A 27,701-nucleotide genomic window follows, 5' to 3' on the forward strand; every position below is an offset into this window, starting at 1 on the left:
TCTTTCATCGCATCCCCAGTCAGAAGATTACATACACTCAATTAGTATTTGGTAGCATTGCCTTTAAATTGTTTAACTTGGGTCAAACGTTTCAGGTGCCCTTCCACAAGCTTCCCACAATAAGTTAGTTGAATTTTGGCCCATCCCTCCTGACAGAGCTTGTGTAACTGATTCAGGTTTGTAGGCCTCCTTGCTCACACACGCTTTTTCAATTCTGCCCACAAATTTTCTATAGGATTGACATCAGGGCTTTGTGATGACCACTCCAATACCTTGACTTTGTGGTCCTTAAGCCATTTTGCCACAACTTTGGAAGTATGCTTGGGGTCATTGTCAATTTGGAAGACCCATTTGCCACCAAGCTTTAACTTCCTGACTGATGTCTTGAGATGTTGCTTCAATATATCCACATAATTTTCCTGCCACGTGATGCCATCTATTTTGTGAAGTGCACCAGTCCCTTCTGCAGCAAAGCGCCCCCACAACACGATGCTGCCACCCCCGTGCTTCACGGTTGGGATGGTGTTCTTTGGCTTGCAAGCCTCCCTTTTCTTCTCCAAACATAACGGTGGTCATTATGGCCAAACAGTTCTATTTTTGTTTTATCAGACCAGATGACATTTCTCCAAAAAGTACGACCTTTGTCTCCATGTGCAGTTGCAAACCGTAGTCTTGCTTTTTTATGGTGTTTTTTGAGCAGTGTCTTCTTCCTCGCTCAGCGGCCTTTCAGGTTATGTCGACATAGGACTCGTTTGACTGTGGATATAGATACTTTTGGACCTGTTTCCTCCAGCATCTTCACAAGGTCCTTTGCTGTTGTTCTGGGATCGATTTGCACTTTTCACACCAAAGTACGTTAATCTCTTCCGACTTCAACTGTAACAATAAAATGTAGAATTTTACAGCTAGAAGAGGGTTTCCCAAACTCTGTTCTGGGGACCCCAAGGGGTGTCTCCTAGCACCACACAGCTGACTCAAATAACCAACTAATCATCAAGCTATGATCATTTGAGTCAGCCATATAGTGCTAGGTCAAAAAACAATATGTTTTAGGGGTTCCCAAGGCCGAGTTTGGGAAGCACTGAGTTAGAGGCTGGCTACAGCTATACATTCAATCAATGTTTTCCACAGAAAGACATTCTGGACTTTAACCCTTCAGTAGGTGAAAAGAAAACACTTCCAAAGCAATGGTCTGAGAGGGAGGTATCACAAACCTAAGCTGAGTCACTCCCAGTGCACATCTTGGCACATGAGCACATAAGGAAGCAGTCATGTCTTTGTGTCCCATACAGAGACAGCTCCAGGAAATGAATTCACATAAAACAGTCACTCCCTTATTAATCACAGATATAAGCAGTTGCTAGCATTTTGTGTGTATCATATGTACAGTACCAGTCAAAAGTTTGGACACAAATATTCATTCAAGGGTTTTTCTTTATTTTTACTATTTTCTACATTGTACAATAATAGTGAAGACATCAAAACTATGAAATAACTCATATGGAATCATGTAGTAACCAAAAAAGTGTTAAACAATCAAAATATATTTTAGATTCTTCAATGTAGCCACCCTTTGCCTATAAGTCAACAGGCACCAAAAATCATCCCTGAAAGCAGTGTATGTGTCATTTATTCAGAAGCCACATTTCAGACAGGTGAATTTGATAAGCAAAAGAGGCCATCATCATTGGTATCTCCATTAATTTTTCTGCAAGGAAATTCAAAGTGGATAAAACACGTTAAAAGGTAATAAACCACATAATAATCCACATAATTTGTATAGCCCCTTGCCCTCTATATTTATGTATGTTTTATGTCCTGTATGGAGTTATGCAAAACAGATGTATATGAAAAGAGACAATAAAATGCTATATTTTCTTATCTTACAATAAATCAACTGTTAGTTACTGTTAGTACCTACCTGCATTTGTTCATATATCCAGGGAAGGAAGTGGGAGACATTGCCGTAGATTCCTGGCTTGTTCTTCAGAGCACAACCTATACCCCAGCTAGTGTCCCCTACCAGCCACCATAATGAACCCTCCTTGGCCACCATGGGTCCTCCACTATCCCCCTGCAAGACACAAAAGTTACCCCCCAAGTTAGCATTAAGTCATGGGATCATAACTTTATACATTCCAGAGTATGTTCATGTCTTCATTATACCACCATTCGCTCTATCAGAACACAATAAGAAAACAGCAAATCAAAAGATTATATCAAATAAGAAAGAATACATGTAGCATCAAGTAGGTAGTAAAAAAACTGCCCATGAATATCTATTACAAAATATTTTAAGTGTGAATCTGACCTGACATGAGTCCACTCCTCCTGCCAGTGTCCCAGCACAGATCATAGAGGTGGTGACACGTCCATTGTACACCAACTGTGCGTTACATGTGTGTCTGCTGTACATGGTGATCCGGGCCTGACGCAGGTTTTCTGACACCAACCCTGGAGTCATCGCAATGATTGTCAAGCATAAAGATTAAATACAACAAATAGATTTTATTCTGATGACCTGTGTTTAATAATGACAGTCATTGGTCCTGTAATAAAAGTTGTCTTGCCACCACTCCTAATGGACCCCCATCCAGAGATCCAGGCTTCTCGCTGGGGAGTCAGATTCACTCCGAAGTTGGGCAGACACACTGGTCTCACCTTATCTACAACACAAAACATTTAAGACTGGCTTGGAGTGTTGTACTCCAATATGATTTCCAAAACATTGACACATTAAAAAAATATATAATATTAACCGTGTTAGGGCTCCTTCACAACATTGAAAAGGTTGAATGCAACTTTACTATGCATGTGTATCAATTCACATCATACTGTTATTTTTCCAAACCCCCAATGTAATTTTCCATTGGAACATGTGTTTCAAATTTTTGAAATCGACCAGTGACTTACCTGACATAGTGAGGGGTGTGTTGAGTTTCATAAGAGCGATGTCATTATCCTTAGTCTGCTTGTCGTATTTTTCGTGAGAGATGATGCGTCTCACTGAATTGCCAGTGGCATAAGCCATCTGTATCTGGATCAAATAGCCCGCATACACCGTCCACTGACTGGGCTGTGATAGCCTACCATACAAAATGACAGAGGGGTTGATCCATATGATTTCAATAACTTTCTGACTGCGCCCCTTTTAACAAAACATTTACCAATGGTTGAAGTGGTCAGAAAGTGACTTTTTGGACCTAAATGTCAACATATTCAGGAGATAGAGGTTTTCATCAGTGAAAAAAATGTATTGGGTGTGATAACATTTGAAAGCGTACATACAGGGTTGTCAAACTATTTTTTTACCTTTTAACATTATCTAATGCGTAAACTCCCACCCTGTATTCAAGAGTATGCTATGTCTCAACCGATGAACTAATTAAAATAGGGTCTAAGCTACAACATTTGTGAAAATGTGTATTTAACTTAAACGTATTTAAATAATTGACGTTAAAGGCTAGACATTTATTTTTTAGTTTTTTTTTCAAGAAATCAGAATAGTTGGACAAACCTGTTTGTAAGTTAAATTATAAAAAAATGTCTTCACATTTTCAAACAGTACATTTATATTATCAAACGAGGCTACACATTTGGGTGACTTTTTTTCCCCTTGCATGAATAACCTCGTTTGACAGCCAAAAATAAAGTAAACCTGTCACGAACATTGGTTGAATTAATGGACCAAGGCTCAGCGAGCACAGATTTCCACATGTTAATTTGATGAAACTCACAGAAAACAATAAAGCTCAAAAACAAAACGTGAAGACAATGTAATGCTTGCAGGCAACTATACATAGACAAGATCCCACAAAAATCCAGTGGGAAAAGGCTGCCTAAATATGATCCCCAATCAGAGACAACGATAGACAGCTGCCTCTGATTGGGAACCATACCAGGCCAAAACAGAAATGAAAAAACTAGACTACCCACCCTAGTCACACCCTGACCTAACCAAAATAGAGAATAAAAAGGATCTCTAATGTCAGGGTGTGACAAAACCATCTAGTGTTCAGCAAAATAACAACACAATGTCAAATAATTAACATCCAATCACATTAACCGTTACTCTCTGGTGGGAAACCTTCACTCTGCTCAGACATTCAGAAACTAAACATGACAATTTAAAAAATAAGCCACATAAGTTTTTGAGCGAGAATATAGATGACTTTCAAGTAGTAAGACGTGTAAAAGCAACAGATACCATTTAATAAGAAGGGGCTAGACGCGTCTTATATTGTGAGCTACCGAGTGGCTAGGACAGGCAAGCATCATACTATTGTGGAGGACTTAATTATTCCTGCTGCCTTGGATTTGGCTGGGACAATGCTGGAGGAAAAGGCCCAAAAAACTATACAGACAATGCCTTTATTAAACAACACTGTTTCAGGACGCATCAGTGATATGGCAGGAGATGTTTTGAAAAAAATCCTGCGTCGCACACAAGCTAGTGAGTCAACAGACTTATCAGGCCTGGCACAGCTCCTGGTATATGTCCATTACGTTTATGGGGGGTCAATTAAGGAAGACATCCTCTTCTGCAAACCACTGGAAACCAGGACATGAGGATATTTTTGAAGTACTGGATGGCTTTGTGACATCAAATGGACTTTGGTGGTCAAGATGTGTTGGTATCTGCACAGATGGCGCAAAAGCCATGACAGGGAGACATAGTGGAGTGGTAACTATGGACACTACAGTGAAAATGGTTCACGAGGTCCCTGAACTCTCGTGAATTTTCTGCATTATGCAATGATATGGGCAGCGACCATGTAACGCTTTTACAACATCCAGAAGTGGACTGGTTATCAAGAGGCAAAGTATTGACATTTTTTTTTAATTGAGAGACGCGCTTAAAGTTTTCTTTACTGAACATAATTTTCACTTGTCTCACCAATTGCATGATGACGAGTTTCTCACACGACTGGCCTATCTGGGTGATGTTCTTTCTCACCTGAATGATCTGAATCAGGGGCTCCCTGCAACTACATTCAATGTGCAGGACAAAATTGAGGCTATGATTAAGAATTTGGAGCTCTTTCCTGTCTGCATTAACAAGGACATCACACAGGTCTTTCCGTCATTATATTATTTTTTTTGTGTGCAAATAAAGGTCAAGCTTATGGACAATGTCAAACATGATTTATAGTGAAGCAACTGAGTGAGCTGGGTGCGCAATTACGCAGGTACTTTCCCGAAACGGACGACACAAACAACTAGATTCCCTTTCATGCCTCCAGTCCACTTACTAATATCTGAATGAGAGCCTCATCGAAATTGCAACAATCGGTTTGGTGAAAATTGAATTGAATCAGAAGTCACTGCCAGAATTCTTGTTAGGGCTGCGCTCAGAGTTTCTTGCCTTGACAAATCAGGGGCTACACAGCTGGAGGTTGAATGTTTGAAGGGGTACGGGACTATTAAAATGTTTGGGAATCACTGTTTTAGGCAATCCGGTCAAAAAAAGAGCTTTCTGACCACTACTACCCTGGGTAAACATGCTTGGAAGGTTTTGTTTAAATGAAATGGGTTCAGTCAGAAAATGATTTCATTCATATAGAAGGACGCAGAGGAAACAGACAATAGTAAGTCCCTCTGCTGGTTTCATTGTTGTAGTGCTCCCACAACAAAATCATGCTGGAGTTTAATTTACAAGGATTTTTTAAAATAGTTTTTATTTTGTATGTTTTTTCCTAAAAAATTGAGGACTATAATATTTCTCTACCTCCCTTGAGGAATCTCCTCTGAGAGGAACAAATGATTGAGTCTAGTCTCGTCCACCACCCGGCTCTCTGTCTTTAGTAGTAAGTAATACATTAGCTTTGGTACGAGGTTAGATTGAGTCACACTCACGTTTCTACACAGTGGGCTGCAGTGATGATCCACTCAGGGCTGATGATGGAGCCTCCACACTGGTGCTGGTAGTTGGAGTGCAGACTGACTTGCCAGGGCCAAGCCCCGCTCACCGCTATGTCGCCTCCTACAATACGGCTCCTAGTGGGCTCGCGCCCACTCACACCACAGTCTGGAAGCAAGACAACAACACAGAGAAACATTACAGAATCTAACCCAATTTTCTAATTTCCAAGATTAACTGTAAAGTAATCTGGGCACCCAGAGCCAAATCTCAGCTAGTCTTTCAGGCTGTCACAAGCTACTGTAGGGCAAAGAGGGGTAGCGAGTCTGGTTCAAACTGAACAAAACAGGGATCACTTCTCTGGTGGATAAGAGGGTTTTAACCCTAAAAGCGCCAACATATTTATAACCCTAAAGCGACAACGGCGCTCATTTTTTAAATTGGTAATGATTGCAAAGAGACTGTTTGTCAAGCAGTAACACAAAAAATTGTCATGTTTTGAAGTTATTTTGATAAATTTTATCCATAGCAATTTATCATGAAAAGTTTTCAGTTATTCATTCAAGGTGTTGTGTTTCTGTGATACTTAGAGGTTGAGAAATTGGCGATTTAAACTATAACAAACCTTTAGGACCTAAGATGGCCACCGTTATGGGTGACATGGGCTATATGGGCGCCGGTGCCATCACACATTTTGCTCAAACTTTGGAATACTTTGGGCTGTCAACTAAGTTCCAATTGCTTTTTTTAGTTATTGTTGCTGCAATCCTATAAGTTTGTGCTCACATCAAAATGAGGGGCATTGTACAAAACCAATCAGCGTTTAGATCGTCTCTAACCAATTAGAGTATCAAAGCCAATGATGGCTCTGGCCCCAGCTCTGGTCCAACCCATCTGTATCTGGGACCAATCAGAATGGTCAGAATTTGTTTGCATTCAATAAGATGTCAGGGAGGAAAGCAAATCCAGTGTCATCATGAAGAAGAAACGCTAGCGTTAGTGTTCGGCCGGAGTGATGTGGATGGGTAGACAGGCTAAATGTCTGTGCCAAATTTCGTGCATTTATCTCAAAATGCATGATTGAGTCAACATTTTCAGTTTAGCCTACCCACTAGAATTCAAAAGAGTATTTTCCTTTCCCCCATATTGACACAGAAATCGTACATGTTTTTTTGTCTTTAACTAGTTGTTTGACAGAGTCCTACAATTTCAGATCGATCAAAAATAGGGTTTCGAGGGGGTCAACATTTCCACCAGGTGGCACTTTTAGAGTTAGTGTTTTTACTTCAGTTTGGTTGTCTACTTAAGATAAACTATATAATCTTCATTTTTCCACAGCCAATCCAAAGTACCTGGACAAGATATAGACCAGAGTAGTAAACCAGCTACATTTAACACTGATAATATAAATGTGAATGTGAAAGCTTCCCAGAAAAGTGTTAAAAATAGCCCACATTAACAGCTTAAAAACAAGGTTCATGAAATATGACATTCATATTCTGACAATTTCTGAAACTCAGATAATACATTTGATGATGCAGTGATAGCAATACATGGTTATAAGATCTACAGAAAATACAGAAATGCCAAAAGTGGAGGTGTGGCTGTTTTATATTCAGAACCACATTCCTGTAAGGCTTAGAGAGGATCTCATGTTAAATACTGTTGAAGTAATATGGCTACAGGTTCATCTGCCTCACCTAAAGCCCATTCTTGTGGGAAGTGCTAACAGTCAGCATCTGGATGACGTGTGAAATACATGTGATTTCAATAGAGCGGTATATTTTCTGGGTGATTTAAATATTGACTGGCTTTCATCAGGCTGCCCAGTAATCACAATAAAGTAGCCATATCTAGAAAAAACAAAGTTCCAAAGGCTGGCCCTAATATACAGTATAATAAGTTTTGTAGTGATTCCTATGTTGAGGTAAAGAATATTTGTTGGTCCGTGATGTGTAATGAGGAGCAACCAGATGCTGCACTTCACACATTTATGAAATTGCTTATCCCAGTTACTAATAAGCATGCAACCATTAAGAAAATGGCTGTAAAAACTGTTAAATCCCCGTGGATCGATTAGGAATTGAAAAATTGTATGGTTGAGAAGGATGAGGCAAAATAAATGGCAAATGGGTATGGCTGTACAACCGTTGGCAAACGTACTGCAAATTCAGAAATCATGTGACTGCCAGCAACAAACAATGACACTATACATCCAAGTATATCTGACCAAATTGAATTCCGTAAAGTGTGGAAGAGATGAAAAAATAGTTGTCCATCAACAATGACAAGCCAGCGTGGTCTGACAACTTGATGGAAAATGATTGAGACTAATAGTGGACAATTTTCCACTCCTATTTGCCATATCTTCAATTTAAGCCTACTAGAAAGTGTGTGCCCTCAGGCCTAGAGGGAAGCAAAAGTTATTATCCCTACATAAGGATCGTAAAGCCCCATTTACTGGCTTAAAAAGCCGACCAATCAGCAATCCGTTGTAAAATTTTGGAAGAAATTGTGTTTGACCAAATACATAGCTATTTTACAGTAAACAACTTGACAAGACTTTCAGCACGTTTTGTAGGGAAGGACATTCAACAATCACAGCACTTACACATATGACTGATGATTGGCAGAGAGAAATTGATGATAAAAAGATTGTGGGGGCTGTTTTGTTAGACTTCAGGGTGGCTTTTGACATTATCGTTCATAGTCTGTTGCTGGAAAACCTTGTGTTATGGCTTTCCACCCCGTGCTATATTGTGGATGAAGATTTACCTGTCTAACAGAACACAGAGGGTGTTCTTTAATGGAAGCCTCTCCTGGTTTTGTGGCTGTTGGAATTCCTGAGCCAGAGATCACAGCGGGTCAAAGTAAGCCAACACAGGCTCTCCTCAGGGATGTGTTTTGTCCCCACTCCTCTACATCTTGTACATTAATAGTTGTACTAGTTCCCATCCTGACAGACACCTCGTTAAGTTTGCGGATGAAATTGCCTTGATCAGCCTGTTGCATGATGATGAGGAACACCATGGCCCGGTCCTAAATTACTTTGTAAAGTGGTGTGATGAATCACACTTGGTCCTCAATACCAACAAGACCAAAGAGATGTGCATATACTTCAGGAAGTGTACAACACCTACCTTTGCAACGTCTATCAGTGGTCAGAACATAGAGATTGTAGAGGAATACAAATATCTGGGTATCCTCTTGGACAATAAGTTTCAGTGGACTAAATGTACAGACCTGATCTACAAAAAGAGTCAATAGAAACTGTACTTTCTCATAATTCTGGGCTGATAAAAATATTGTTGATTGTACTATACGGACTCTATTTTACAAATCTTTCATTGAGAGTATTTCAACTTTTTGTATTTGTTGGTTTGGCAATGCCACCGTCAGCCAGAGAAATATGCTGAGAAGGATTATCACCACAGCAAGCAAGGTACATGGAGTCAAACAGACAGGCCTGGATGAGATCTTTAAGGTCAGGGTCCTCCACAAGACAACAAAAATAATTTTAGATCCAAGCCACCCCCTGTACCCAGACTTTGAACTACTCCCCTCTGGGTGTAGGGCACCCCTCGGCAGGAAAAACAGAACTAGACAATAATTTGTGCCAGGTGAGATATCACTCTAAATAGCTCAAGCTAATGTTCCTATCGACCCAGTAAGGCCAGCAGGCTTGTCGCTTATTATTGGTATGTAACTTATGAAAGTTGTATTGTCAATTTGTTTTGTATTTAAACGCCACTTTAAATGTATACAGGCACTGCAACACAATTTCCCCATGGGGACAATAAAGTCAGTAAAGTAACAAATCCAGGTAGAATCAGGAATTCCCAAGGGCAGTTGTCTAGGCCCCTTACCTTTTTCAATCTTTACTAACGACATGCCACTGACTGAGTAAAGCGTCTATGTATGCGGATGACTCAAAACTATACATATCAGCTACCACATCGACTGAAATGACTGCAAGACTTAACAAAGAGCTGCAGTTAGTTTCATAATGGGTGGCAAGGAATAAGTTAGTCCTAAATATAAAAAAAAACTAAAAGCATTGTATTTGTGAAAAACCATTCACTAAACCTCAACCAAATGTTTTTATGAATAATGTGGTAATTGAGCAAGTTGAGGCCACTAAACGGCTTGGAGTAACCCTGGATTGCAAACTGTCATGGTCAAAACATATTGATACAACAGTAGCTAAGATGGGGAGGAGTCTGTCCATAATAAAGCTTTGCTCTGCATTCTTAAAAGCTCTATCAACAAGGCAGGTCTTTTGGGCCCTAGTTTTGGACTACTGTTCAGTCCTGTGGTCAGGTGCCACAAAGAGGGACTTTGAAATTGCAGTTGGCTCCGAAAACTGCAGCACAGCTGGCCCTTGGATGGACACGGAGATCTAACATTAATAATATGCATGTCAATCTCTCCTGGCTCAAAGTGGAGGAGAGATTGACTTCATCACCACTTGTATTTGTGAGAGATATTGACATGTTGAATGCATGGAGCTGTCTGTTTGAACTACTAGCACACAGCTCGGATACCCCACAAGACATGTCACCAGAGGTCTCTTCACAGTCCCCAAGTCCAGAAAAGACGATGGGAGGTGCACAGTACTACATAGAGCCCTGAATACATGGAACTATATTCCACATCAAGTAACTCATGCAAGCAGTACAATTATATTTTTTAAAAACATAAAAATACACATTGTGGAACAGCGGGGACTGTGAAGCAACACAAACAGGCACAGACGCATGCATACAAACACACGATAACATACGCACTATACACACACGTATACATGGATTTTGTGTTGTAGATATGTGGTAGTAGAGTAGGGGCCTGGGGGCAAATGCTTAACATGTTGTGATATCTGTTGTAAATGTATTGTAATGTTTAAAAAAAATTATAATTGCCTTAATTTTGCTGAACCCCTGGAAGAGTAGTTGCTGCCTATAATACCAATAACTCCTTCTGTTGAGTTCCCCTTCCTGACTGAGTTTCTATAAGCTTTGTCCTAACCTGAAGGTCAGCTGTGTCTGTGCAGAGAATCGGTGTTAAGGTAAAGTAATGACTTACCAATGCACTGCAGGGAGACTGCTTGTAATGAGCAGTAGGGACTGCAGGAGGAAATTACATCATGAGAGTCATATAAAGGTTTACAGAAGCAATTCTGTATGTAAAAACAGAAAATTCAATACATGAAGACTATTTTTATTTATTCCCCACCACTCAAAAAAGGTATTTTGTTTTTTAAAATGTTTGTACATTTACTCCGTAAAAAAAGGCTGGACTGAATGAGATGTATTCATGTTCTCGTCACCTGCTGGTTAGCTGCCCCTGTAGAAGGGAATGAGGGTCAAAGCCTGACAGCTTCATATAGCCATCAACGGCCAAGGAGCCTGGGTTTCTTTGTGAGAACCGAACATAGGACCCACTTGGAAACAGAGATAGGTATGGTCAGCCCCTCAAATATAGTTGCTAGGTAGTTGTTGGTTAGGTAGTTGTTAGTTAGGTAGTTGTTGGGGAATTGTTAGATTACCTGTTAGATATTACTGCACTGTCGGAAACAAGCAGCACAAGCATTTCTTTACACTTGCATTAACCTCTGCTAACCATGTGTATGTGACCAATAAGATTTTATTTGAAAGTGATCACAAATGATACTCTATGACATGTATGTGATCCTATATCTCCTGGTGACCCACCTGCTGTATCCAATCTGCTGACAGGTGGCCCTGCCAATGTTGTCATTCCAGTTATCAGCACACACTGGCTTCCACATCTGACTGTCTGATGAGTAACTCTGCAGCACAAAACCAGACCCATGAAGGCGTACTGGAAAGTAGAGACTGATGTTAGAACAGCGTTCAGTTCAGGGAGAAAAGCATGAAAACAAAAATCATACAATTAACCATAGCAAAGTGTGAACAACCCCCATATCTACATTTATTTTAACAGTGGGTTCCTGAATACAGTGTCGGTCAACAGCATACTGTAAGTATACTCAGCAAAAAAAGAAACGTCCTCTCACTGTCAACTGCTCAACTGTTTCTTTTCAGCAAACTTAACGTGTAAATATTTGTATGAACATAACAAGATTCAACAACTGAGACATAAACTGAACAAGTTCCACAGACATGTGACTAACAGAAATGGAAAAATGTGTCCCTGAACAAAGGGGGGGATCAAAATCAAAAGTAAGTCAGTATCTGGTGTGGCCACCAGCTGCATTAAGTACTGCAGTGCATCTCCTCCTCATGGACTGCAGCAGATTTGCCAGTTCTTGCTGTGAGATGTTACCCCACTCTTCCACCAAGGCACCTGCAAGTTCCCGGACAATTCTGTGGGGAATGGCCCTAGCCCTCACCCTCCGATCCAACAGGTCTCAGATGTGCTCAATGGGATTGAGATCTGGGCTCGTCGCTGGCCATGGCAGAACACTGACATTCCTGTCTTGCAAGAAATCACGCACAGAATAAGCAGTATGGCTGGTGGCATTGTCATGCTGGAGGGTCATGTCAGGATGAGCCTACAGGAAAGGTACCACATGAGGGAGGAGGATGTCTTCCCTGTAATGCACAGTGTTGAGATTGCCTGCAATGACAACAAGCTCAGTCCGATGATGCTGTGACATACCGCCCCAGACCATGACAGACCCTCCACCTCCAAATCGATCCCGCTCCAGAGTACAGGCCTCGGTGTAATGCTCATTCCTTCGAAGATAAACACGATTCCGACCATCACCCCTGGTGAGACAAAACCGCAACTCGTCAGTGAAGAGCACTATTTGCCAGTCCTATCTGGTCGGCGATGGTGGGTTTGTGCCCATAGGTGACGTTGTTGCCTGTGATGTCTGGTGAGGACCTGCCTTACAACAGGCCTACAAGCCCTCAGTCCAGCCTCTCTCAGCCTATTGTGGATAGTCTGAGCACTGATGGAGGGATTGTGCATTCCTGGTGTAACTCGGGCAGTTGTTGTTGCCATCCTGTACCTGTCCCGCAGGTGTCATGTTCGGATGTACCGATCCTGTGCAGGTGTTGTTACACGTGGTCTGCCACTGTGAGGACGATCAGCTGTCCGTCCTGTCTCCCTGTAGCACTGTCTTAGGCGTCTCACAGTACGGACATTGCAATATGTTGCCCTGGCCACATCTGCAGTCCTCATGCCTCCTTGCAGCATACCTAAGGTATGTTCACACAGATGAGCAGGGACCCTGGGCATCTTTCTTTTGGTGTTTTTCAGAGTCAGTAGAAAGGCCTCTTTAGTGTCCTAAGTTTTCAGAACTGTGACCTTAATTGCTTACCGTCTGTAAGCTGTTCGTGTTTTAACAACCGTTCCACAGGTGCATGTTCATGAATTGTTTATGGTTCATTGAACAAGCATGGGAAACAGTGTTTAAACCCTTTACAGTGAAGATCTGTGAAGTTATTTGGATTTTTACAAATTATCTTTGAAAGACAGGGTCCTGAAAAAGGGACATTTATTTTTTTGCTGAGTTTATAATGATTAACATGATTGAGTGGAGACATACGGCACTGTGACTCATCTTCTCCTCCTGGACAGTCTCTGATGCCATCACACCACTGAGAGGCATTCAGACACACACCTCCCTCGCTACAGGACCTCCCCAACACACACTGGTAGGACACTGTGGACACACACACACACACAAGACAGGGCATCACAGCTCTGACCATGACTATAAGGTTGCTCTTCTTGGCCTTTTCAATGATTAAGAACTACTTGGTAATTTTCCTTTGCTTCCAGATACACCTATAAACTACGTAGACAACTGTGTATTTGGATAGCAAGATGAATTCGCAAGTTGAATTTGCTTATGTCAACCTAGTCTTTTCATAAAAAGCATATAAATAATGTCAAAATTATTAATATGTCAGCTTATGTCAAGAGCATCAATGGAGATACTGTATGAAAGGAGACTGTACGTACAGAAATACCAAACCAACGCTCCAGCTGCCCCAAGGAGAACTAAGACACTTAGAATTAAGGCCACAATACATTTACAGCGACTTTTCTTCACCACTGAAAGAGATTAGAAACAAACAACACTTAAAATACACTTAAAATAAAAACAACTAGAGGCTCTCTTGTTCTACTTTTTAACATAGAACTCTCAACCCAAGACCTAGATATTTACATATAATTTGACCATTGGTTACTTTTGTTAACCTGGAAACATGGAAAGGCTTGTTTTGCATTTGTGTGACTACAGATGTTGACTGCTACTAAGTGAAAACAGTACTACTTAACACGCTATACAGTGCCTTCAGAAAGTATTCAAACCCCTTGACTTATTCCACATTTTGTTGTGTTACAGCCTGAATTACAAATGGATTAAATTGTTATTGTTTTCTCACCCATCTACACACAATAACCCATAATGACAGTGAAAACATGTTTGTAGAAATTTTTACAAATGTATTGAAAATGAAATACAGTAATATATGAATTACATACATATTCGCACCCATTTGTCAATACATGTTATAATCACCTTTCCGGGTAAGACAGGGTTTCCCAAATTCAGTCCTCCTGACCACAAGGGGTGCACATTTTGGTTTTTGCTCTAGCACTACACGCTGACTCAAATAATCAATTAATCATCAAGCTTTGCTGTGTAGTTTTAGGGCAAAAACCAAAACGTGCTTACCTTTGGGAAACACTGCTCTACGAGCTTTGCACACCTGGATTGTACAATGTTGCACAATATTATTACACAAATTTGTCAAGCTATGTCAAGTTAGTTATTGATCATTGCTAGACAGACATTTTCAAGTCTTGCCATAGATTGTCAAGCCGTTTTAAGTCAAAACTGTAACTAGGCCACACAAACATGCAATGTCATTTTGGTAAGCAATTTGTGTTTTTGGTTATTGTCCTGCTGAAAGATGAATTTGTCTACCAGTGTCTGTTGGAAAGCAGACTGAACAAGGTTTTTTCTCTAAGATTTTGTGATTAGCTCTGTTCCGTTTCTTTTTATCCTAAAAATGACAAGCATACCCATCACCATGCTTGAAAATATGAACAATGGTACTCAGAAATGTGTTGTGTTGGATTTGCCCCAAACATAACACTTTGTATTATGGACATAAAATTAATTTCTTTGCACATATTTTGCAGTTTTACTTTAGTGCCTTATTGCAAACAGGATCCATGTTCTTGGAATATTTTTATTCTGTACAGGCTTCTTTCTTTTCACTCTGTCATTTATGTTAGTATTGTAGAGTAACTACAATGTTGATCCATCCTTAATGTTCTCCTATCACAGCCATTCAATTCTGTAACTGCTTTAAAGTCACCACTTGCCTTATGGTGAACTGCCTGAGCGTCTTCCTTCCTCTCCGGCAACGGAGTTAGGAAGGATGCCTGTATCTTTGCAGTGACTGATACGCCATCCAAAATGTAATTAATAATTTCAGTATGCTCAAAGTGATAATCAATGTTTGCTTTTTTTGTTGTGTACCCTCTACCAACAGGTGCCCTTCCTTGCAAGGTACTGGAAAACCTGTATGGTCTTTGTGTTTGAAATTCACTGCTCGACTGACAAACCTTACACTCTTAGAAAAAAGGGTTCTTTGGCTGTCCCCATAGGCTAACCTTTTTGGTTCCAGGGAGAACTCTTTTGGATTCTATGTAGAACCCTCTGTGGAAAGTGTTCTACATGGAAACCAAAATAGTAACCAAAAAGGGTTCTTCAAAGGGTTCTCCTATGGGGACAGCCAAAGAACCCTTATTGTTTCTAGATAGCAGAGGAATAGATATGAGGTAGTCATTCAAAAGTCCATGCAACTTAGTATGTGACTGGTTAAGCAAATGATTACTCCTGAAATTATTTAGGCTTGCCATAACAAAGGGGTTGAATACGTTTTGACTCAAGACATTTCAGCTTTCCATTTTCAATTCATTTGAAAACATTTCTAAAAACATAATTCCATTCTGACATTATGGGTATTGTGTGTAGGCCAGTGACACAAAATCTCAATTTAATACATTTTAAATTCAGGCTTTAACACAACAAAATGTGGAAAAAGTCAATGGGTGTGAATACTTTCTGAAGGCACTGTAAACCTTATAATAGCATATGACAAAACAGAGATTAAGACAAGGCATCCCATGCAAAACAGATATGAAGACCAAATGGAACACCTCAAAGCTGCTCAGACAATGTTTTTAATAAACAATAGAAGGCAAAAAACGACAGTGTATGAAACTTATACTGCAGATATATATTGGCATTGTTTATCAATTGAGGAATATCAGCAGAAGGGTAAATACTGTACCTTTTCGTACTGGGACAGGATGTGGTAATCCAGGGGTGAACGTGTGGTGGGTGTTGATGGTCTGAGGGGTGTACTGAGGGTAAACAGAGAGGGGGACGTTGGGAATCTGCGGGGCAGAAGCATTTGCAGGGGGTCTTCCTTCAGTTCCGGCCCCCTCTTGAAATCCATAGTTCACATACTGGGGACCTGGTGTCTGGGGAAAGCGGAGAGGAGAATGATTTTCCATTTAATTACAATGAGAGAAATCGATACATTATTTGATACATTGGAGCACTTTGACTTACAACATTAGAATCTGACAGATATACAGTGCATTCGGGAAAGCATCCAGACCCCTTCCATTTTTTCCACATTTTGTTACGTTACAGCCTTATTAAAAAAAATATTAAATAAAAAATGTATCTCATCAATTTACACACTACCCTATAATGACAAAGCAAAAACAAGTCTTTAGACACATTTGCACACAAAATACATAAAAAAAACACATACCTTATTTACATAAGTATTCAGACCCTTTGCTATGAGACTCAAAATTGTGCCCAGGTGCATCCTGTTTCCATTGATCATCCTTGAGATGTGTCTACAACTTGACTGGAGTCCACCTATGGTAAATTCAATTGATTGGACATGATTTGGAAAGGCACACACCTGTCTATGTAAGGTCCCACAGTTGACAGCGCATGTCATTTTAAAAACCAAGCCATGAGGTCGAAAGAATTGTCCGTAGAGCTCCGAAACCGGATTGACTCAAATCACATATCTGAGGAATGGTACAAAAAAATGTCTGCAGCATTGAAGGTCCCCAGGAACACAGTGCCCTCCATCATTCTTAAATGGAAGAAGTTTGGAACCACCAAGACGCTTCCTCGAGCTGGCCGACTGGCCAAACTGAGCAATCAGGGGGAAAACACCTTGGTCAGCGAGGTGACCAAGAACTCAATGGTCACTCTGACAGAGCTTCAGAGTTCCTCTGTGGAGATGGTTGTCATTCTGGAAGGTTCTCCCATCTCTGCAGCACTCCACCAATCAAGCCTTTTATGGTAGAGTGACCAGACAAAAGCCACTCCTCAGCAAAAGCACATGACAGCCCGCTTGGAGTTTGCCAAGAGGCACCTAAAGGACTCTTAGACCATGAGAAACAAGATTTTCTGGTCTGATGAAACCAAGATTGAACTCTTTGGGCTGAATGCCAAGCGTCACGTCTGGAGGAAACCTGGTACCATCCCTACGGCGAAGATTGGTGGTGACAGCATGCTGTGGGGATGATTTTCAGCTACAGGGACTGGGAGACTAAACAGGATCGAGGGAAAGATATCCTTGATGAAAACCTGCTCAGGACCACAGGCTGGGGCAAAGGTTCACCTTCAAACAAGATAATGACCCAAAGAACACAGCCAAGACAACGCAGGAGTGGCTTCGGGACAAGTCTCTGAATGTCCTTGAGTGGCCCAGCCAGAGCCCGGACTTCAACCCAGTGGAAAATCTCTGGAATGACCTGAAAATAGCTGTGCAGCGACGCTCCCTATCCAACCTGACAGAGCTTGAGGGGATCAACAGCATCCTCCCGGAAATCCTAGACCCACTCCAATTCGCATAAAGTCCCAACAGATCCACAGAAGACGCAATCTCAATCGCAGTCCACAGTGCCCTTTCCCACCTGGACAAAAGGAACACCTATGTGAGAATGCTGTTCCTTGACTACAGCTCAGCGTTCAACACCATAGTACCCACAAAGCTTATCACTAAGCTAAGGACCCTGAAGGGCCACCCCCAGGTGGTAAGGGTAGGCAACAACACGTTTGCCATGCTGATCCTCAACATTGGGGCCTCTCAGGGGTGTGTACTTAGTCCCCTCCTGTACTCCCTGTTCACCCACGACTGCATGACCAATCACGAGTCCAACATTATCATTTAAGCTTGCTGACGACACAAGTGGCAGGCCTGATCACAGACAACGATGAGACAGCCTATAGGTAGGAGGTCAAAGGACAACAGCCTCTTCCTCAATGTGAGAAAGACAAAGGAGCTGATCGTGGAGTACAGGAAAAGGCTGACCGAACAGGCCCCACTTAACATCAACGGGGCTGTAGTGGAGCGGGTAGAGTTTCAAGTTCCTTGGTGTCCACATCAACAACGAACTATCATGGTCCAAAGACACCAAGGTAGTCATGAAATGTGCACAAGAAAACCTATTCCCCCTCGAGAGACTGAAAAGATTTGGCATGGGTCCCCAGATCCTCAAATGTTCTACAGCTGCACCATTGAAAGCATCCTGACCGGTTGCATCACCGCCTGGTATGGCAACTGCTCGGCATCTGACCGTAAGGTGCTACAGAAGGTACATCACTGGGGCCAAGCTTCCTGCCATACAGGACCTATATAATATGCAGTGTCAGAGGAAAGCCCATAAAATTGTCAGAGACTCCAGTCACCCAAGTCATAGACTGTTTTCTCTGCTATTGCTCGGCAAGTGGTACTGGAGCGGCAATTCTAGGACCACAAGGCTCCTTAAAACGCATCTGGGATATGTGGGACGCTAAGCCAGTGAAAATGCAGAGCGCCAAATTCAAGTAAATTACTATAAAAATCTAACTTTCACGAAATCACACACATAAGATACCAAATTAAAGCTACGCGTGTTGTGAATCCAGCCAACATCTCAGATTTCAAAAAGGCTTTTCGTCGAAAGCAAACAATGCTATTATCTGAGGGTATACAAAGAGAGAAAGCATATTTCAACCCTGCAGGCGTGACAAAAAACGCAGAAATAAAAATATAAATCATGCCTTATCTTTGACGAGTTTCTTTTGTTGGCACTCCAATATGTCCCATAAAGATCACAAATGGTCCTTTTGTTCGATCAATTCTGTCCATATATATCCAAAATGTCAATTTATTTGGCACATTTGATCCAGAAAAACACCGGTTCCAACTCGCAACGTGACTACAAAATATCTCAAAAGTTTCCTGTAAACTTTGCCAAAATATTTCAAACTACTTTTATAATACAACTTTAGGTATTTTTTAAAGTAAATAATCAATAAAATTGAAGACGGGATGATCTGTGTTCAATACAGGAAGAAAACAAACTGACGCTAGCTTTCTGGTCACGCGCCTCTCTCAAACAGTACACATGAAGTTACCCTCGTTTTGAACAGGGCTACTTCTTCATTACACAAAGGAAAATCCTCGACCAATTTCTAAAGACTGGTGATTATCGAGTGGAAGCGGTAGGAACTGCAATCAAGTCACTTAGAAATCTGGATTCCCAATGAAAACTTATTGAAAAGAGTGACCCCCAAAAAAATTCTGAATGGTTTGTCCTCGGGGTTTCGCCTGCTACATAAGTTCTGTTATACTCACAGACATGATTCAAACCGTTTTAGAAACTTCAGAGTGTTTTCTATCCATATATACTAATAATGTGCATATATTATCTTCTGGGGATGAGTAGCAGGCAGTTGAATTTGGGCATGCTTTTCATCCAAAATTCCAAATCCTAGAGAAGTCACAGATTCTACCCCCAAGCCACAAGACTGCTGAATCATTAATCAAATGACCATCTGACTATTACATTGACCCCCCTCAATTTGTTTTGTACATTGCTGCAATTCTCCATTTATTACCTATGCATAGTCACTTAATCCCTACCTACATGTACAAATTACCTCAACTAACCAGTACCGCCACACAGTGACTTGGTAACAGTACCCCTTGTACAGTTGAAGTCAGAAGTTTACATAAACTTAGCTTGGAGTCATTAAAACTCGTTTTTCAACCTTTCCCCAAATTTCTTGTTAACAAGCTGTAGTTTGGAAAGTTGGTTAGGACATCTACTTCGTGCATGACAGAAGTAATTTTTCCAAAAGTTGTTTACAGACAGATTATTTCACTTTATCACATAATTCACTGTATCACAATTCCAGTGGGCCAGAAGTGTACATACATTAAATTGACTGTGCCTTTAAACCTCTTGGAATATTCTGGGATTAATTTTAAAAAAAAGACCCATTGACCTGCATTGGAAAGGCAACATTTCCGGATTGATTTTCCTCGGGTTCTGCCTGCCATATCAGTTCTGTTATACTCACAGACATTATTTTAACAGTTTTATAAACTTCAAAGTATTTTCTATCTAATTCTACCAATTAGCTAGCTTCTGGGCCTGAGTAAGAGACAGTTTTATTTGGGCACGTCAGTCAGGCAGAAATTCAGTATACTGCCCCCTAGCCCTAAGTAGATCGGCTAATTGACATCATTTGAGTCAATTGAAGGTGTACCTGTGGATGTATTTCAAGGCCTACCTTCAAACTCAGTGCCTTTTTTTCAAGGGAAAAAAATCAAAGAATTCAGCATAGGCCTCAGAAAAAAAATTGTAGACCTCCACAAGTCTGGTTCATCCTTGGGAGCAATTTCCAAAAGCCTGAAGGTACCAGGTTCATCTGTACAAACAATAGTACGCAATTATAAACAATAGTACGCAAGTATAAACACCATGGGACCATGCAGCCATCATACCGCTCAAGAAGGAGACACGTTCTGTCTCCTAGAGATGAACATACTTTGGTGCGAAAAGTGCAAATCAATCTCGGAACAATAGCAAAGGACCTTGTAAAGATGCTGGAGGAAACAGCAAAAAAGTATCTATATCCACAGTAAAACGAGTCCTATATCGACATAACCTGAAAGGCCGCTCAGCAAGGAAGAAGCCACTGCTCCAAAACCACCATAAAAAGCCAGACTACGGTTTGCAACTGCACATGGGGAAAAAAGATTGTACTTTTTGGAGAAATGTCCTCTGGTCTGATGAAACTAAAATAGAACTGTTTGGCCATAATGACCATCGTTATGTTTGGAGGAAAAAGGGAGACTTTTGCAAGCCAAAGAACACCATCCCAACCGTGAAGCACGTGGGTGGCAGCATCATGTTGTGGGAGTGCTTTGCTGCAGGAGGGACTGGTTCACGTCACAAAAAAGATGACATCATGAGACAGGAAAATTATGTGGATATATTAAAGCAACATCTCAAGACATCAGTCAGGAAGTTAAAACTTGATCGCAAATGGGTCTTCCAAATGGACAATGACCCCAAGGATACTTCCTAAGTTGTGGCAAAACGGCTTAAGGACAACAAAGTCAAGGTATTGGAGTGGTCATCACAAAGCCCTGATCTCAATCCCAAAGAAAATCTGTGGGCAGAACTGAACAAGTGTGTGTGAGCAAGGAGGCCATCAAACCTGACTCAGTTACACCAGCTCTGTCAGGAGGAATGGGCCAAAATTCACCCAACTTATTGAGGGATGCTTGTGGAAGGCTACTCTTAAACGTTTGACCCAAGTTAAACAATTTAAAGGCAATGCTACCAAATACGAATTGAGTGTATGTAAACTTCTTGTCAACGCCGTGTGTATAGGTGGCAGGGAAGTCAGGCGCAGGAGAGTCAAAATAGAGTGTAAATGGAGTCTTTTAATAACTGTCCACAGAACATGCTCCATAACACTAAAAAAGTATAGACATGAAAAACATGGGTACGAGGACCCGTCGCACACCAATACAACAAATAAACAACACTGACAATAAAACAATCTCTGACAAAGACATGAGGGGAAACAGAGGGTTAAATACACAACAGGTAATGAATGTGATTGAAAACAGGTGTGTGGGAAGACAAGACAAAACCAATGGAAAATGAAAAATGGATCAATGATGGCTAGAAGACCGGTGACGTCGAACGCCGAGCACCGCCCGAACAAGGAGAGGCAACGACTTCGGCAGAAGTCGTAACACTTCTGACCCACTGGGAATGTGATGAAAGAAATATAAGATGAACTAAATAATTCTCTCTAATATTAATCTGACATTTCACATTCTTAAAATAAAGTGGTGATCCTAACTGACCTAAGACAGGGAATTTATCCTCGGATTTAATGTCAGGAATTGAGTTTAAATGTATTTGGCTAAGGTGTATGTAAATGTCCGACTACATAGCCTCGTTATGGCTACTTTAAAAAAAAAGTTTTACTTTAGTTTATTTGGTAAATATTTTCTTAAACTCTTCTTGAACTGCACTGTTCGTTAAGGGCCTGTAAGTAAGCATTTCACGGTAAGGTCTACACTTGTTGTATTCGGCACATGTGACAAAGTTTGATCTGATCTGCAGAGAAGAATGGGAGAAACTCCCAAATACAGGTGTTCCAAGCTCGTAGCATCATTACCAAAGAAGTCTCGAGGCTGTAATCACTGCCAATTGTGCTTCAACAAAGTACTGAGTAAAGGGTCTGAATACTTATTTGAATTTGATATTTCATTTTTTCATATACATTTGCTTACATTTCTAAACCTGTTTTTGCTTTGTCATTATGGGGTGTTGTTTGTAGATTGATTGAAAAAAATATATTTTAATACATTTTACAATAAGGCTGGAACGTAACAAAATGTGGAACAAGTCAAGGGGTCTGAAAACTTTCCGAATGCACTGTGTAACTGAAGTTACCTGGTTATTGTTCATGTCGACACCACTTTCAATGCTCCGATAAGATATTATCAAATCTGAAAAAGTTTGAAGAAACTTCTGATTTTAGCCACAGTAAAACATGTTTTTTTATCAAGTTAATACAACAACAAAGTCATATAAATGTACAGCAAATCTTTGTAAAACATTTTTTTTTTTAGAGTAGATTAAATTTGAGTTTTTACCTTTTACCTTTACCAGATTTACCTTGGATTAGTTCAACTGTTGCTTTTGAACACTGATTTGACGTCCCTTCTTCTTATTCTCTCTCCCTCTAACTCAGTCCATTCTCTCTTTACTCCTTGCACTAAACAGCCATGACCACACCTTAGTTTGTGTGAACAGTCTGACCTGTAGGGCGGTACAAGTTGTAAAGCTATAACAACAAATCAAATCAAATCAAAATGTATTGGTCACATACACATGGTTAGCAGATGTTAGTGTGAGTGTAGCGAAATGCTTGTGCTTCTAGTTCCAACAGTGCAGTAATATCTAACAAGTAATCTAACAATTCCCAACAACTACCTAATACTCATAAAAAGGGGTGAATGAGAATATGTACATATAAATATATGGATGAGCGATGGCCGAGCGGCATAGGCAAGGTGCAGTAGATGGTATAAAATACAGTATATACATGTCATATGAGTAATGTAAGATATGCAAACATTATTACCAAGTGGCATTATTTAGAGTGGCATTGTTTAAAGTGACTTAACTTCTTATGGCTGGGGGGCAGTATTGAGTAGCTTGGATGAATAAGTTGCCCAAAGTAAACGGCCTACTCCTCAGTCTCAGTTGCTAATATATGTATATTATTATTAGCATTGGATAGAAAACACTCTAAAGTTTCTAAAACTGTATGAATGATGTCTGTGAGTATAACAGAACTCATATGGCAAGCAAAATCCTGAGGAGAAATCATAACAGGAAGTGAGAAATCTGAGCTTTGTATATATTCACCAGAGTCCCCAATGAAATCCCCTAGTGATATTAATGATGTTGCACTGCCTATGGGTTCCACTAGATGTCAACCATCAATAGAAATTATAATGAGACTTCTATGGCATTGTGGGAGTGAATGTTGGCAGAATCAGTCAGGTGTCTGACAGTCAGCCAATATCTGATCATGCTTATTCCTCATGGTAGTCACTTGCGTTCCATGGCTCATGAAGACAAGAAGGAATAGTCCGGTTGGAACTTTATTGAAGGTATATGTTAAAAACATCCTAATGATTGATTCTGCACATAGTTTGAAATGTTTCTTTGACCTGCAATATAACTTTTTGAAGTTTTTGTCCGATGTAATGCTGACCAGAATGAGCGTTTGGATATGTATACCAAACGCACTAACAAAAGAAGGTATTTGGACATGAATAACGGACATTTCCGAACAAAACAAACATTTATTGTGGACCTGGGATTCCTGGAGTGCTTTCTGATATAGATCATCAAAGGTAAGGGAATATTTATCATGTGATTTCTTGTTTATGTTGACGTCAACATGGCGGCAATTGTGACAAATGTTTCTGAGCGCCGTCTCAGATTATTGCATGGCTGGCTTATTCCGTAAAGTTTTTTTGAAATCAGACACAGCGGTTGCATTAAGGAGAGGTATATCTATAATTCCATGTTTACAACTTGTATTATCATCTACATTTATGATGAGTATTTCTGTTGAAACGATGTGGCTATGCAAAATCACTGGATGTTTTTGGAACAGGTGAATGTAACGCACCAATGTAAACTCATATTTTGATAAATATGAACCTTATCAAACAAAACATACATGTATTGTGTAACATGAAGGTCTATTAGTGTCATCTGATGAATATCATCAAAGGTTAGTGATTAATTTTATCTTTATTTCTGCTTTTTGAAACTCCTCTCTTTGGCTTTTCTGTGGCAATATGTGGTGACCTAACATAATCGTTTGTGGTGCTTTTGCTGTAAAGCATATTTGAAATCGGACACTGTGGTGGGATTAACAACAAGAATCGCTTTACAATGGTATGAGGATGGTTAATTATGAGAAATTTGATGTTTTGAAAATGGTGCCCGACACTTTGACTGGCTGTTGTCATTTCGCTCCCGTTAACGGGATTGCAGCTACAGGACGTTTTTAAGCCATGAGTCATCAGTCAACCTGGAAAATTTCAACAACTTTGAAGTTTCTTCAAGTGCAGTTGCAAAAACCATCAAGCACTTCGAATAAACTGGTTCTCATGAGGACCACCACAGAAAGGAAGACCCAGAGCTACCTCTGCTGCAGAGCTACCTCTAAGTTCATTAGAGTTGACTGCACTTCAGATTGCAGCAAAAATTAAATGCTTAAGAGTTAAAGTAACAAACACATCTCAACATCAACTGTTCAGAGGAGACTGCGCGAATCAGGCCTTCATGGTTGAATTGCTGCAAAGAAACCACTACTAAAGGACACCAATAAGAAAAATTGCTTGGGCCAAGAAACAATACCAATGGACATTAGACCGGTGGAAATCTGTCCTTTGGTCTGATGAGTCCAAATTTGAGATTCTTAGTTCCAACCGCTGTGTCTTTGTGAGAGTAGGTGAACGGATTATCTCTGCATGTGTGGTTCCCACCATGAAATATGGAGGGGAGGTGGTGGTGTTGGAGTGCTTTGCTGGTGACACTGTTGGTGATTTATTTAAAATTCAAGGCACACTTAGCCATGCTGGTTAACAGCATTCTGCAGCGATATGCCATCCTATCTGGTTTGCACATAGTGGGATTATCATTTGTTTTTCAACAGAACAATGACCCAAAACACACCTCCAGGCTGTGTAAGGGCTATTTGACCAAGAAGGCGAGTGATGGTGCATCAGATGTTCTGGCCTCCACAATCACCCGACCTCAAACCAATTGAAATGGTTTGGGATGAGTTGGATCGCAGAGTGAAGGAAAAGCAATCAACAAGTGCTCAGCATATGTGGGAACTCCTTCAATACTTTTGGAAAATCATTCATAATGAAGCTGGTTGAGAGAATGCCAAGAGTGTGCAAAGCTGTCATCAAGGCAAAGTGTGGCTACTTTGAATAATTTAAAATATATTTTTTATTTTTTTAACACTTTTTGTTACTACATGATTCCATATGTGTTATTTTGTAGTTTTGATGTCTGTGTAGACAAAGGCATATTCGATGGGTGAATTTGGAGAGGGCGATAGTTGAATGCTCTGTCCTTGATTTACAACAGGGCGTGAGGTGCCAACCCCCGACCAGTTCCCTTCACCCACCTTATTGCAAAGCTGATCTGACCTATTTGGATCCTTAGAGGACAGTCATGACACACATCTGCTTTTAGGGGTAGGTTTTGCATTATGATCACTTCTGTGGGATTGACATACACAGTATGAGCTTTATTGAGGATTTTGTGGCTAACTCTGAGAAGGGAGTATAAAATGTCTCTATGAAAACAGAATAATTTCATAAGCATGTTGTTCCTCTCTTTATAGGACGTTTGGATTCTCATTGCATGGCAATCTCCACTAACAATCTAATTGTCATCTCTGCCAGGTCATGTGTGAATAATAACTAGACAACCATCCAAAACACATGTGAAACCTGCACACTTATTTTTTTATTTGACCAGGCAAGTCAGTAAAGAACAAATTCTTATTTACAATGATGGCCTAGAAACAGTGGGTTAACTGCCTTGTTAAGGGGCAGAACGACAGATTTTTACCTTGTCAGCTCAGGGATTCAATCTAGCAACCTTTCGGTTACTGGCCCAACACTCTAACCACTAGGCTACCTACCTGCCGCTCCCTAAAGACCAACCTTCAAAATTAAATGACATTGTGGCAATAATGCATAAAAAATATTTAACTGGGCAGTAGCCTAGATTATATTTGTGTGCTTTTGTAGATTTTGTAGGTTATATTGCCAGAATCTTCCACCCTCACACCTGCTCCAATTCATTTACATTACCGTATATTACAAACTCTACAAGTAAGGTCATTACATTGTATGTTAAATTAATCTCATTTATTGGAAGACTCCATGGTGGCCAAAGAAAATGACGAGACCACTAAGCTTCTGACCAATGAAAACGATAGCACTAACACACTGTTGTCTAGGACCGGAAGTAGGCGGTCACCTGTCTCCCCAATGACCATACATGGGCCTTTTTTCAATTGCACACTCCACGCATCCTCTCTCCTCTTCTCCATCTCAAAACGCATTGGATGAGAATGCCAGAGGTCCCTCTCTGACCTTCCCCTCCATTGGGTTTTGAGAAGGAGATGAGGAGAGTGGACGCGAGGTGTATGTAATTGAGAAAAGACCGTTTGAATGTATAAAATCACATGCAATATATTGTTTACACTCTAACTGAAAAGAATACATGTTACAAAAAAATATATATTATACAATTATTATATCCATAAAAACCTCTCCTTCTTAGATGACATTTTAGTCATTTAGCAAACGTTCTTATCCATTTTTCACACTTCCTTTCATACTGATCCCCATGTTAATCGAATTCACAGCCCTGGCTTTACAAGCGACATGCTTTAGCAACTGAGCCACATGGGACCGCAATTACCTAAGTACATTCCCACATTACCGAAATAAATTCAATAGAATGACGTGAAAAGATGGTGAAATAGTTGTTCTTACTGTGTATACAAAGGCCCCGGGTTCTCTGGACATGTTAAGTCTTCTTGGCTGTTAATCAATAACCAGGCAGGGCATTATGACCAGGTTCTTGAGAGGATAGCTACACACAACAGGCCCTTGAAATGTCTACACACGGAAACTCTATGGCCTCAGGACTTTGATACACTACCTAAGTACTCAGTCAATATTTAACTATGACTAAGTTCTCTGCCTGGAAAGAAGGGGAAACAATATATAGGCCTAATTGGACAGAACAACTTGACATATCTTTGGCATTGGTGGGATGAACATTTGCTTTCTTGTTTCAGTTAAATCAACTGGTTGTTTTATTTAATTAAACCATGGATGAGAGGTGACTGAGGTAATAAAATAAAAGTTTT

General features: G+C 40.4%; 1 protein-coding gene across 3 annotated transcripts; it reads right to left on the minus strand.

Moving 5' to 3' along the window:
• Window positions 1–1,468: 1,468 nt before the first annotated feature.
• Window positions 1,469–27,455, minus strand: LOC110537436 (transmembrane serine protease 2). Of its 3 annotated transcripts, none has more exons than XM_021623484.2 (15): window positions 27,322–27,449; window positions 22,889–23,032; window positions 22,664–22,719; window positions 16,168–16,360; window positions 13,817–13,909; window positions 13,398–13,514; window positions 11,572–11,701; window positions 11,187–11,300; window positions 10,943–10,983; window positions 5,857–6,028; window positions 2,914–3,086; window positions 2,571–2,666; window positions 2,312–2,454; window positions 1,922–2,074; window positions 1,469–1,708 (listed from the first exon to the last, which is right to left on the minus strand). In XM_021623484.2, exons 3-15 carry the CDS (start codon window positions 22,676–22,678, stop codon window positions 1,700–1,702), a joined length of 1,449 nt encoding a protein of 482 aa, XP_021479159.2. In that variant the 5' UTR covers window positions 22,679–22,719; window positions 22,889–23,032; window positions 27,322–27,449; the 3' UTR covers window positions 1,469–1,699. The 3 variants fall into 3 exon arrangements, with proteins under 3 accessions (XP_021479159.2, XP_021479157.2, XP_021479158.2); XM_021623483.2 differs by having other exon boundaries at window positions 1,470–1,708; window positions 22,867–23,032; XM_021623482.2 differs by lacking the exons at window positions 22,664–22,719; window positions 22,889–23,032 and having other exon boundaries at window positions 27,322–27,455.
• Window positions 27,456–27,701: the final 246 nt, after the last annotated feature.

This window comes from Oncorhynchus mykiss, chromosome 12 (assembly GCF_013265735.2).
Source record: "Oncorhynchus mykiss isolate Arlee chromosome 12, USDA_OmykA_1.1, whole genome shotgun sequence".
In the NCBI taxonomy this organism is placed as follows: domain Eukaryota; kingdom Metazoa; phylum Chordata; class Actinopteri; order Salmoniformes; family Salmonidae; genus Oncorhynchus; species Oncorhynchus mykiss.